Raw genomic sequence first — 14168 nt, 5'->3', positions numbered from 1 at the left:
GACACATATTTGCATATCATTTTCCACAAGAACAAAATATAGTTAATTAATGTGGATGTATTATTTGCTTTGTATTGCACTGTTTAACCAATTTTTATAATAAAATATATAAACCACCTTGATGCTGAAATGTGCTTTACAAATAAACATGATTGACTGATTGATAGTAGAACATGACTATCAGAGATAGTAGCAAAGCAGAATAAGGAATTTTTGCCTTTGCGTTTGCATTTTCTGGTAACATAGTTGGCATTTTATCCCTCTTTGAGTGATTAGATTAACCCCAAGTTCCCAGCAGCACCTTGTTACCTGAAACATGACCCGTATTTACCCTGTAATCCAGAGGTGATGCTGTGGCAGAGAGGGAAACAATGAAACGTCAAAAGAACAAAGAGCCTCCGTTTTAGCTGAACCTGAAAAGAGACATCATTGTGTAATCTCTTTGGCCAGAGTTGCTGACTGTAGAAAATGCTTTTTTAACGGCCCCTCTCTCCTGTCCTGTCCCCATCCCCTGACTCGTCCCCCCTCGTGGTTTTTTACATAGTCAATGAATGACTGATTGACTGGCTGGGCCTTTACCATGAAAGACTCCTGCAGTCAGAAACTCAAAGAACCAGTACTGGGAACAGCAGGCCTACACAGAAACTTCCACACATCAGTCACCAGTTGTTCCTTGTTGGTTCAGAGAAGCAGATCAGGACTGAAAGAAGCAGGTCAGTGAGTTTTGATGCTTACAGCGCTGCCATCTTATGCTGAATTCTTAGAGCTCAACATTCAGCCATGATTTGGGCTTTCTTTACCTGTAAAATACATGAAATTCTTTTTGAATATATTTTGTTCCTAGTAGATTTTCATGTTTGATTAGATTTCCATCCATCAATACTGAAGTATTAATTATGACAAACTAGTTAAAATAGGAAAAAATGAGACATAACCTTTTCTTTCTGCTTGTAAAACATTAAATTAAGACAATTTCTTTAAAAAAATTAAAAAAAAAAATGTAATTAGGATTACCAAAAATAATGACTTACCTTTTCAAATCTATGACTTCTTGGCTCAACCCTTTTGTGTATCCTTCCACAAGCTTTTTACAATAGATTGTTTGAATTTTGAATTCATAATTTCAGAGTTAAAATTAAGGCTTTCTGATGCCCCCCCCCCCCCAAAAAACATTGTTTTTGTTTTTCCTATGTTTGTTTTTTCCTATGAAAAACATTGTTTTTCCAATGTTTTGGATCATTGTTCACTCAGGAGATTGGTGCTCAAACTTTAACTTCCTAATATATAGCTGGTGAATGGGGGTGGGAGGTATAAATATTTCTTTATAATGGTCCTTCCTCGTGATGGCATTTATCTAGTAAAGTGTACCCATCCCTCCAGCAAATATCAGCAAATAAATCAATACAATTCTGCCTCAAATTAGGATTTGAGGCACTCAAAGAAAGGGAAAGGTTTCCTCTGTGATGCAAACCAATGCATCACAGAGCATGCATAGGTTTGCAGAAAAATACTTACATAAAATCATGTAGGGGATTTTACAGTATGTAAGCATTTAAAGAGAAAGTAATTGAAAATTCTCAAAAAATATATCTTCTATTGTTCTGGTATTTAGCAAGTATAAATGATTTTGATAATTCTAACTGACCTAAAGCAAAAAAGGAAAGTCAGATTTAATATCTGACAGTGAGATAAAAAGTTTTTGCCTTTGTATTTAGTGTGTGTAAATATCTTGTTGTGATTATACATGATCTGTTTGAGACTAATGCATTTTTTATTTTACTAATTTAGAATATCTAGCTTTTGCGTACCTCTGGAGTTTGGCTGAGACATTAAACGTTGTACCACTGCGATCAGAAGGAGACTGAGACTGAACAGTGGGGCAAGGAGCACAAAGAGTGGCCGTATGATGATTGAGAGTGACAGAGAGCTGTCGGCTATAGTTCAGGAGATTTGGGATAATGACGTCAACCGACTCAAACCTGGAAAAGACTACAGGATTTCTCTGCAGGTGCTCTGCACTCATGGACATCCAGATTAAGATAAAACAGTTATATTTGCACTTGTAACATTCTCACATTATATTTTCTAAACTGAAATACTCTCAGTTTAAAATGTACATTAATAATGAACATTGGTTAAAAGCAGTAGTTAAGGATCTTCATGGGTTTTTGAAGTGAAACATAAAGTGTGACCATTTGATAATTTCTCTCTGCTGCAGGGCAAAGCTGGAGACAGCATGGGTGACAATGAGAGCAATGACAGGGCAGGACTTCCTTTGTTTACATTTGTTGATGAGAATATTTTCAAAAAGGAGACATTTTTAGGTCAGTGCTCAAGTTTTTACTGCTTCAAGCTTTCTGTTATCAAAACGTATGGCAGCTCTTTCACATATGCCTTGTAATTACACACAGGAGGACCCTTTTTAATTAGGTGTGTTTTTAAAGTTTCACTGGGTTTTATCTATGGGTATAGAATAAAATAGGTTAAATACTCTAAACTTTCCAGATAGTCATAAAAACTATTCATAATTCATCTTCACAAATATGTTGTAATCTGCTGGTCTTCCACACAACATCCTGGTAAAATACATGAACCTTTGAGGTTGTAAAAAAACTTTAATATAAACATTTCCACCACTTAAACAACAGTCCAATTAACAGACATCTCAATTGCTGCAATCATGTCATGCATTCCTGGTGGCAGGTTTGCAACAATCGCCTCCTCTTAAAGGGAAACTACACCACAGTTACTGCATGATCACACAGCATGCATAGGTCTGCAGAAAAATGCTTATCTTCTTTCATATCTGATAACATTTTTATTTAAGAAGAGAGAGGTATTTCCAGAGCGAAATAGAGTCAGAAAAAGGCCAATTTATTTTTCTTGCTTATTTTATTTTTTGAAACTATTCAGCACTCAAAGGATTGCTCAGAGGATTTCTGCTTGGCTGACTTGTTCTGTATAATCTTCGTGTTTCTGGGACTGAACAGCTTTAAACATTACATAATTTCCTGTAGCACATGTGGACCTAAAAATAATGGGAATAAAACTTTATTTGATTCTGCAGCCTTTATCTCTCTTTTGGATAACTATGAAAGTGACACCGGTGAGCCAGAGATTGTAACTCCTGAGGAAGTGGCCGAGAACCACAGGTTCCTGGATGCCATCATTCAGACTCCCGCTATGAAGGTACTGGAAATGGACCTACTACAGCTGCAGTATGTCACTTTTATAAAAAAAATAGACTTTTTACATATTTATTAAAATTATGATTATGTCGTGACAGTATAGTATGAGACAGATAATCTCCACTTCCTGGCCAATCGTGACTGGCTATTTGGTGATGGACCAGCTCTCAGCATAGCTGAGAGAAAGTGGGGGAGGGTGAGAATGAGAGTGATTGACAGCTCTAAGACCCTCCTCCTGGCTTTGATTGGTTGTTTCTGACTGAATGGCATATAACTCCAGTTGTTACTGGGAGCACTGTGAGAAGGCAGAGGAGCTTGATTTTTTTTATTTTTTTTTTTTATAGAAATTACCTACTGCAGCTTTAAATGTAAACTGACAAAGCAATTTTTTTTATCAAGTTTTTGCTTGATAAGTTCTTTAAATCAATTAATATAATTTTCATCAATCAGTATGGTTCCATGTGAATGAAATATGACAGAACACTGAAAATAAACTTGTGCGTAATGCTTTTAGATAGCTCATAAACACCTGGTGGAGAAGCAGCTCTCTCCTCAAGATGACACAGAATTCAAGGAGCAGCTCTACAGAATCTGGTTTGAACTCTATGCAAGAAGAGGATCCAGCAGGTGGGTGGTAACTGCCACAGCATCTAAATATAACTCCATACATGATGGCTACCACTTCACTCAGAGAATACGTCTCAGAAACGTTGATGCCACCATAAAATACAAATATAGCCCATCATGTTCATAAGCAGTGGTTCCACAGGCGTTTTAGCTACAACTTAAAAATAATTTAGGTGATTCCATATGGTGTTTAGTTTTTTTTCTTTGCTGTTTAACAAAAAAAGTAATCATTACAATAACACGAAGGCAAACGTGTTACTGGTCTCATGTTCTTGTTTCTGCCCACAGGCCAGACTCTTCAGGATTTGAACATGTGTTTGTTGGGGAGACAAGAGGAGGGCGGACTGTCATTGGATTTCACAACTGGATCCAGCTGTACATACAAGAAAAGCTGGGTCACATTGATTACAAAGGCTACAGTGTCACAGCAAATTCTCCTCAGGTATAACATCCCCTTCCGTATTGGTGATAATTTGACTCCTATCTATATGGATTTGTACACATAACTTGCTTAATCCCACCTGTTCCCCTTTTTTAATCTTCAACGTAGCCTGACGAGAACAAACACATCCTGGCATTACAGTTCAGCTGGAAGAACGGCATAAAGCCCAAAGGCAGCATCTTCATCGGCGTCAGTCCTGAGTTTGAGTTTGCCCTCTACACTCTCAGTTTCCTCACTTCACCAAATGAGCGCGTCAAAGTGCAGTTCAGTTTCTATGACGTAGAGATTGTCTGTCACCATTACAACCAAAAGCACATAGGCACCACCTTCCCTGTGCTACTTAGATACAGGAATCCTCAATAAGACTTGACTGGAAAGCACTCTGAGATATAACCACTCCAACACTCGCGCTTACAAAGTGTCACAGGTACTGTTGTTGTCTTTTTCTTTTACACAAAGATACAATAAAAGTTTCAAGACCCATCCACATTTGTTTTTTTCTTTCTGTCCCAATGTTTACAGGCCTGCAAAAGTATTCATATCCTTTCAACTTCTCCTTTTCTATATTTTTAAGCTATAACCATAAATATTAGTGTATGTTTTGATTTTATGGTTGACAAGTTAAAAGAAAATAAGGCAATAAAAACAGCAAAGTGAGGCAAATATTTAGTCTTTATTATATTTATAATATTATCTCTTTAATCAGATACAATAAATCTGATAATTATAAAAGGATTGCAAAACTGTCTAATTTATAAAGACCTGATCCACATCTAAGTCTCCCTCAAAAAGGAAATTTTGTCTCAAGGGACTTTCTTTAAAATAATGGTTACATAAGTTTAAAAATCCGCCTAAATTGACAAGTTAAATTTATTTGTTGCTGAAATTTGGTATACAAATAAACTTCCTTTGCATATTTTTTAAATTATTTTTTATTATTGGTTTTTTCTACTTTCTTTGGTCAGTGCCAGTATAATCTTACAAAAAGTTTCAAAATTGTAGCAGCTGAAAATATTTTCTCCATTTTACATCAAAAGAGGGCGGTAGAGAATTTGTTTTGGCGAATGACGTCAATGATTTGACGACAGTTTGTTAAGTTAGGGAAGAAACGGAAGCTGACGTGATCACTTTTCAAAGTTGAAACACATATACATTTATTGGAAGTCGAAAATGGAACAAAATGTATGTTAAGAAGAGAATATGGATTAAATTAAGCTAAAAACATGTCGAAAATATACAAACAGATATATTTTAGGCAGCACTGCTCATTAGTTGTCAAAATCAACCGGAAGTAACGCGTGTTCTGCTGTGTTTTACCTTCACAACGTTATCAGTTTCCTTTCATAGAAGAGAAGCAGTTTTCCATTTTGACTGTCGCATGTTTTAGTTTACACAGTTATATAATTTTGTTTCGATTAGGCGTATTCGTGGTGTATTATCTGCTGGACTAACTAGCGTTTGGAGCGGAATGGCGGAGTCGAGCGCCAGGTATCAGCAGGTTGGTGAAAACACGGCTTCGTCTCAAATTGGCGTTAGCTGCTCACTGTTAGCCACCCAAGTATTGGTGTTTGTTTTACGTCGTTTTCTTTAATACGACCGTGTTTTGTGTTAGGAAGATGAATATCAGCCAGAGTGAAAGATCTTATGAGATTTTTTTGTGAAGTATATCCTTTTAGATGATAGAAACCCGTTAAAACGAAGCGAATGTAAGCACACAAGCTAAAACGCCCACCCAAAAATCAGATTCGGCTAATAACTAAAGAGCTCTGTCTTACTCTAACCGGAAAATAAAAACACATTCATATGACCTGAAGTCTTAACATTAGAAAGAACAATACGACTTAATTCAAAATTGGCTTCAACATCAACTTACATCTTAGGATTTTCAAAGTTCTGTTTTTAAACAAGTAAAACCTGGACTAGATTTTTCTACAAAGACTGTGGGTATTTTGAAACGTAATTTCAAACATTCCTATTGGAAGGTGGTTTTTGTTTATGAATAGTTAATTCATTTGAAAAACAGATTTGGACTGGCATGAAATCCTCCAGGAATGATAAACTTGAGTAAACATTGCCTGATTTTATGATAACAAGCTATTTAAGCAACAACAACAAAAAAAAAATACTGAAATATAAGACATAATCAGGAATCTTATTATTTTAGACAGAAAAACTGTTTAAAATAATAATATTGCTGCTAAAACATAAAGCATATTTATTATTACAAATTATTTGCAATGTAACGTTTGTTACTTTTATATGTTTCTTACTTTTTTTATACATACATAATCAGAAATTGCAGACATTATCCTACAAATATGCAGTTTTACTTTTTAAATGACACCTTTAGATATAATTGATATTTAACTGATTCCTTGGTCACTTAGCCTGCAGATGTTTTACTAGTAAGTTACCCACATTATTTATGAGAGTGACAGGTGGCCCTTTTATAGTTTCTGAGTCATGATTGTCTATTGTGATTTTTTTTGGTGATTGTAAATTGTAAATATTGTTAAACTTCCAGATGGATTTTTAATCATCAAGGACAAGCTGTGGTAATCATTTCTAAGAAAACTGTGCAGGTTAATGCGGTGTTCCTATGTGCTTCATACAACCAGAGAAAAGTATATTTCAAAGTATATATTTTACCTTTCTATTTATATGTGATTCATGTACATTATGTATATTTTCTTCTCTAGCTCTTGGCGAAAGTTCCCTCCCTACCCACTTTTTACCTTCACTGGCACGCATAATGTTGCTATATGTCCTGTCTCTGAATGTTGTTATATGTGCAGAGGTTTTTCTGATATGACTGTTTGCCCCTCGTCCTTCCTGATGTTATCATTTCGTCTTTCTCTAAAAATAAAGGGCAACGCCTACAACAGTTTCAGCCTCAGTCACCCCGTCTTCCTTGTTTTTGTCCGTTTATTGTCTTCTTTGGATGGAATGAATTTTGTTGTGCTTTGGTACAACAACAATAAAATCATTCTGATTCTGATGTAGATAAACAGGAGATGCAGTGGAACTGATTCTCAATAACGATGTATTTCATTTATTTGTCCTCATCATTATTATGGGTTTAAGCTTCCAGCATGAGTTCATGTCTATACAGCCTGCATGGAGAGACTTGCTATCGTGGTTATTTATGGTGAAACATTAAAAGTGGTTTCACTAAAACAAACCTGAACTTTCTGTGTGACTCCACCTTCCTGCTGCTGTAACTGGGTTCATTTTTCATTGCTCATCCTCTGCATTGATAAAATTTGATAAAATGTTTTTCCTGTCTTTGTTGCTCTATAAAAAAAGCCTGAAAGTAATGCTGGGTGATCATATCTGCTTGGTTTTATGCTGTTGTTTTTGCTGACATGAGAGAAATAGGTTTCACTAAGCCTTGAATGACAAGACAGAAGCTGATTAAGTGGTTTTGTTATAATTGTAATGTTTGTTTTCTGCTTTTAATGAAGGAAATAGCATGAAAAAAAGAAATGAGACATGCATTCATGCTTATTTTTCTGAGACTTTCTTCTTTTTTGAAAGCTTATTGTTGACTCTTAATTTTAAGTTCCACTTCACAACTTGACTTTATGTGACAATGATAATTTACTACCAGATTTGACATTCTTTTAATATGTTTAAAAATTCCCTTTTAAAGAGAAGGGATCATCCAGTGTGCAAACTTACATTTAAGCTCTTCGTCCTCCAGCTGCCCAACGAGGAGGACAGCGAGGAGAGCCCCCAGGTTGCAGCTGAAGCTCCTCCTCCATACAGCAGCATCGCAGCGGAAAGTCCTGGTAAATCTGACTCATTTTGGGTGGATTCTCTAATGCTGAGGTGTATTTATATCAGAAGCATTCTGGGGAATTATATTAACTATGGTCTGAATAGGAGCAACTTAAGGAAACAAGCTTCTACTAGATCAACTTTACCGGAGAAACATGAGTGACAACCTCTGCATCATATTACCTAAAACAAAACAAAGAAAATCTTTTATCATATGATAAGGCCATAAATATGTACTCTTTTAGTGTAATTATGGTGAGATATAGAAGTATCTTCAAGCTCCTCAATGGTTACTATGCATGTTGCATGTGAAAAGTTGCCTTTAAATGTGCTGCTCTTCAGTGTATGAAACCATGCTATTTTGTCTACAGCCTACTTTGACTGCAAGGAAGACGGGGTTTTCCCTAAGCCTCCATCCTACAACGTAGCAACGACGCTCCCTTCCTATGACGAAGCAGAAAGAACTAAAGCGGAGACCTCTGCTCCCCAGGTGACTGGAAGAGTGAGTGGCTCACTTTTTCTTTTCTCTGTGTCATCCTGTTACCTGTCAACATTGTCTCTCTCTAGCATACACTCGGACAGAACTTTTTCTCAGAGACTTCCGGAGTTGCTTGCAAGGCAGGAAGTGTGCAGCGCCCTAGATTGAGATACTTTTATGTTCCTTTTATATCTGATTACATCTGTGGTTTGAACAAAACAGTTTCATAAGACTGAAAACTGCTCTACACTCACATGAAAGGAAATACAGTGATGCCTTTGGAAAAAGGAGGTTAACTAATGCACGCTTTAGTGCTTAGAACTAATATGTAAACATTATTTCTCCACAAGTAGAAGTTTATAAAACAGTATTATTTATAAAGTGATGATGGGATAAGAAGCATAATTTGTAAAATATAACTAAGTAACTAAAATATAATCATAATTATGTATTTTCAGCTCAGAAAAGTGTCTGACTTTATTTGTCTAATGGCGCAGCAGCAAAATGCCAACACAAAGCTTTCTTATACCGAAGAAAACAGTCTTCAAGTTTTTTGACCTCAAAACATTTAAAAGAACCAACTAACTCAGCTGAAACTGGACCTGACCTGACCTGAAAACCTGACCAGACTGATTGTTGTCACCCTGTCTAAAGATGAGTAAAAATAACCTTAAAATAATAATTTTTTATTACAGAAGCCTCTTCAACATTTTTAATTGAGTATATTAAATTATTTTGGAGGAAAAATATCAAACCAGAAAGGACTCAGCCTCCAGAATCTAATTGTTGTTACGTCTGCCCTGTGTATTTTGAAAAATCCTACAACAGTACTTAGTTTTTATCTGGAACATTTCGAAAGGTCAGAGTACTCAGAGGAGAATGTTGTACTATTCCTCTTTGCACAATATTTTGAGAGCTTTCAAAGTTCTGATTGTCTTTTGCTCCTTTGGGTATAGCTACATGCTCATTGTTAAATGCAGGTTTTGAGCTTGTTAAACCATTTCTGTATTAATTTGGTCATATGTTTTGGACCTTCATTCTGCTGAAAATCCCAATAGAGGAGCAGTTTGTTTTTGGTGTTTTTATCTAAAACATCTTGGTATCTTTCACTTAGTCTTTAGTCATATCTGACTAAAAAACACAATTCCAGTTAAATTCCCAGTAGAGTTTGGAGATTTCTTTTGTACACTAATGAGGTATGCTCAAAAACCAACATGATGGTTTGATCCAGAGAGATTTCATTTTGTATAAGACAGCCTGTTTTAACTTGTAATTTTCTTTGATTGGTTATTGTCATTGTGTTTCTCTGCCACACATTGCTTTTCGCTCAGCAGCAACCTCATCACAGAGAACGCCTGGAGACTTTTGACGATATTATTCACAGTTCACTGGAGGTAATCTGGAGTAGTGTGTGATGAAAGGAAGCTTATTTAGTCCTAGTTTGTGTTGTGAAAACAGAAATGTCCCAACATTGTGTTATGTTTTCAGTACACCCCCTTTCCCGTGTGTTTTGTAAAGTGTTAGTTATTTCTATTTTCATAGAAGACCCATAGGATCTGTGGAGTTAAAGGTTGTAGTCATAGTGACCATGTTGATTTAGGTTTAGTGTGTTGTGATGTCTCCATTTGTCTCCCAATAGTTTCTTAGATTACTCCATGTTTTCACAATATGCAGGTAGAAGATGTCTCAAATTCAGCGTCACGGCTGGACTTAAACAATTTACTCAAAGTACAGTAGCTTTTTAAAGTATTCATACCTTCTAAACATTTTGACATTTAGTCACTGATCTCAAATGATTTGCTGCCTCCAAAAGGTTTTCTTCCAGGATTACCTCATATTTAGTGCCACGAATCATAACTTTGGCTAAAAATGAAAAAGAACCAGTTTGTTATTAAAAACAGATATAGTAACAAATCTAAGTTTTTGATCGTTTTTCAAATTTTTCTTGTAATATTTGCATTGAATTTCCACAAAAGTACCAGAAATATGTTTTTAGGTCTACTATCTTTTCATTGTAGAATTCAGGTGGAATCTAAGTTTATAAAAAGATTTGTCCTCTTTTATGTTTATCTTTATTTTAAATTGCTAATGAATGCTGCTTCTTGAAAAATGAGAAGTCATGTCCTACAGTAGAAATTTGCCTAAAACGTGTTTTTTTTTTTTTTTTTTTAACATAAAGTCATGTGACATTTGCAGCTCTAGACAAGTCTTATTTGAGTGTACTGAGAGCAAAATGACTCTAATTTATAAAGGCTGCAGACCTCTGCTTTAGTGATTTGTACTGTTGATTTTCCTCCTCAGCATTTTGCATAAAGATCCAAAAATTAATTTTATTTTATTATTTTTTCAAAATCTCCTTTCACTTCACATTTATCAACTCCTTTGTCGGTCTGTGTCATAAAATGTAATTAAAACTCACAAAAATCATCTTTATGCATGACAAAATGTCGAACAGTTCAGGAGATGTGAACACTTTACAAGGCTCTGTAGGGAAGCTCTGCTGAGGTCCAGCTTTGCTAGGACGTATTTTCAGCTTTTAAAGTTTTTTGTGATCTATTGTGTTGCAGGATGAAGACTTCGTCACCAGAGATGATTTTGATGATGCTGATCAACTGAGAATTGGAAATGATGGCATCTTCATGCTCACGTTCTTCAGTTAGTTACTCATTGCTTTGCCCAGAATAATCTAAAAGTATTTAGATTATTTGTATTTGTGACTACAAGCTTAAATCTTTTCATTTTGATCTCCCACCTGTCCCTTTTCAGTGGCCTTCCTGTTCAACTGGATCGGCTTCTTCTTGTCTTTTTGTCTGACCACTTCGGCGGCCGGACGCTATGGGGCCATCTCTGGCTTCGGACTCTCCCTCATCAAATGGATTCTCATCGTCAGGGTACGGAAAACAAAACCCAACATCTCGCTGCACATACACACAATGCAATAAACTGTGGCCTTTATTTACACACAAAGAAATCAAAAAAACCTCAAACACCATAGTGGTATTTAAAATACTTTCTCTGTAGTGGTTAGCTTGTTTGCGCTGAACTATTTCCTTAAAGACCTCTTGAAGACCGTACTCCTTTCTTTGTTCGCCTTTTAAAGGTCGGAACTCATTTAAGTGAAACCATCGCAAGCCATATTTGTTCTAACTGGTTATTTGTGACTGTGTCTTGGGTTTTTAGTTCTCCACATACTTCCCGGGTTACTTTGATGGACAGTACTGGCTGTGGTGGGTGTTTCTGGTATTGGGTAAGTAGCAAGCCTCTGCACTTAGATGAATCATTCATTTACTCCTGATTGTGACGCATTTTGGCCGTTATGAGGTTTATCACAGAAGTGTTGTGAAATCACTGGTTGTGTAAATGGCACTGAATCCTGGGAAAAGTGTTGTTTATGCACTTTGAAAATCTCAAGGTTATTTAAAACATAGCTTTTGTATTAATAATCTTGACATTCTGTAGTATTAAGTTTTGATTCACTTCTATGAATCATCAACTGCATACAGCACTTTTATGTACAGTTTTTTCTAAAAGCTGTGTCTTTGATGAATAAATGAATGAAATCTTATCAAGTTTTATATTTGATATACTGTGTAAAGTATTCGTTTTTGTTGTTAAATTAAAGAAATAGAAATGTCTTATTTTAGAACAAAGGTGCCAAACTTTTACAAGACAATAAAACCAATTTATATAAATGTACTTAAAATACAAAAAAGAATATGTAGTTTGCATGTGATGACAAAATGAAACAACAAAACAAAAAGAAGACAGAATAATCAGATTATTCTGATTATTGTATCATTACTGTCTTGTGCAAATGTGATGTAGATATAGCATGAAAAAAACATAAAAGTATTGGAAAAATACTAGAAATTTTACCCTTTTATAACCATTTCTTAACTTAATGTTTGGCCAAAAATCCATAGATTCTAAAGATCAACAGGTGACTCTGGATTTGGCAGCTTGATTGATCATAACCTTTTTTTAAAAGACAACTGAATCCTCCGAATTTTGATATAAAATGTGCGGGTATTTCAACGAGATGAGCAAGATGTCTGCCGGTAAAGCTGAATAAAAAATTGTATACAGCTTTACTGGTGAAGCCAGGAACTGGATAGTAATTCTAACAACATTTAGAAAGTGTTATCGTTTTTCAGTCATGGATTTCGATCATTATTTTAAGAAAGACGGTTCTTTAGTTTTATGGTTCCCTTTCTTTATGTTCTCTTCAGGCTTCTTGCTCTTCTTCCGCGGATTCATCAATTATGCCAGGATCCGCAAGATGGCCGACACTTTCTCCACTTTGCCCCGCACCCGAGTCCTGTTCATCTACTAAGCCCACAAAGAATCAGTATTTCTTATGTTTCATGTTTGTTTCTACCATGACAAACCGTCAGAAAGGGTAAGGAGGAGTGTATTTTCTCTCATGAAACAAATTGAACAGATTGTCTTTAGTCTCCCCTCTCCCCTTCTTTTTTTGGCGTTAAACAGTAAATACAGAGAACTCTCTATGGCACTTCAGCTTTTGATGGTGAACTGTGAAGTGCTCTCTATAATTATGAAATTTCCAAATGAATGCCTTACTCAGTTTTGTTGCAGAAGTTATCTCTTTTGCCACCAGGGGGCACTATTGTATGTGTTATTTTCCCTCAAATTACTGCCCTTTAGTGCAGAAGAGACTGAACAACAACCCAGGTCTCTGTGGGTGATTTGCAGGTTATGGATTGATTCATGCAAAATGAGACGATTTACTTCAGCTTAATATGCTTTTAAATTCTCCAATCAGTGCTGTTTGTTGCTAATGAAATAATAAACAATGCAGTAGATATAAAGGGAAAAGTTGTTTTTTTTGGTTCAGCTGCTAAGAGGACCAAAGAGGGTCAGCTGTCACATTTTACCATAAAGATTTATTTTTCATGCATTCACAAATTGTCGGTGTATTTGTTTTCTTATTTTATTACCTGCTGAAATGTTGATCACAGAAAAAGCTTTTTGGATACGATTATAACTGTTCTCTGGATGTGGATGTGCAATGTTACATTTCAAACTAATAAATTACTCCAACCAATTAGATTTTTCTGAGTAAGTTTATGAAAAGAAAGTGATCAATATAATTGCCTAAAAGCACTGCAGTTCTGCTGGTTATTGAAGGCAGAAATAACTAGCTAATTTTTTCTTTGTTTTTTTTTTTCTTACAGGTTTTATTTAAATTTGTAAAGCTTAATACAAAAGTTCAGATCTTAACGGCGTCGGGTCTATTACTGGTAGACAATTTTTAAAAATAGTACAAGGGCCTTTTTGGGTTTTTATCAGAATCACCATGGATGACTTTACAGGATTTGTATTTTCAGTTTCCGTTTTTTCCTGTTCTCTATATGAAAATACTTTTTATTTTTTCATTTTCTGTATTATATTTTGCAAATTATTCATTTCATACCTGTCATTTTTTTCCTCCCTCATGCCCTTTATTTTCCCTACAGTATGTTCCTTCCTTGTGTCCAGCCTTTATCCTTCATGTCTTCCTCCTTTCTTACATCTTTTCATCATCCTTAATCCTATTTGAGGCCATTTCATCCATCTTCACTCATGTCTTCACACTGCAGAAATTATCTACTATAAAATGATTGTGAATTTTTGTGTTTTATGTATAATTAAA

At 35.4% G+C, this 14168-nt stretch overlaps 2 protein-coding genes across 5 annotated transcripts; both read left to right on the top strand.

The window, feature by feature from the left end:
* Positions 1-574: 574 nt before the first annotated feature.
* On the top strand, positions 575-4740 carry LOC102227442 (poly(U)-specific endoribonuclease-B-like). Its single transcript, XM_005805469.3, has 7 exons — positions 575-713; positions 1789-2008; positions 2219-2324; positions 3068-3189; positions 3703-3815; positions 4104-4257; positions 4366-4740. The coding sequence occupies exons 2-7, from the start codon at positions 1904-1906 to the stop codon at positions 4618-4620; spliced, it is 855 nt and encodes a 284-aa protein (XP_005805526.2). The 5' UTR covers positions 575-713; positions 1789-1903; the 3' UTR covers positions 4621-4740.
* Positions 4741-5560: 820 nt separating this feature from the next.
* On the top strand, positions 5561-13585 carry ndfip1 (Nedd4 family interacting protein 1). 4 transcript variants are annotated; one of them, XM_005805446.2, is made up of 8 exons: positions 5561-5755; positions 7961-8048; positions 8409-8527; positions 9850-9909; positions 11083-11170; positions 11282-11406; positions 11696-11762; positions 12745-13585. In XM_005805446.2, exons 1-8 carry the CDS (start codon positions 5726-5728, stop codon positions 12846-12848), a joined length of 681 nt encoding a protein of 226 aa, XP_005805503.1. In that variant the 5' UTR covers positions 5561-5725; the 3' UTR covers positions 12849-13585. The 4 variants fall into 4 exon arrangements, with proteins under 4 accessions (XP_005805503.1, XP_014326667.1, XP_005805505.1 ...); XM_014471181.2 differs by having other exon boundaries at positions 8409-8539; XM_005805448.2 differs by lacking the exon at positions 9850-9909 and having other exon boundaries at positions 5563-5755.
* Positions 13586-14168: the final 583 nt, after the last annotated feature.

Source organism: Xiphophorus maculatus, chromosome 11, assembly GCF_002775205.1.
Source record: "Xiphophorus maculatus strain JP 163 A chromosome 11, X_maculatus-5.0-male, whole genome shotgun sequence".
Taxonomy (NCBI): domain Eukaryota; kingdom Metazoa; phylum Chordata; class Actinopteri; order Cyprinodontiformes; family Poeciliidae; genus Xiphophorus; species Xiphophorus maculatus.
The sequence above is the reverse complement of the archived record's forward strand: the minus strand, read 5'-3'. Positions and strand labels throughout refer to the sequence as shown.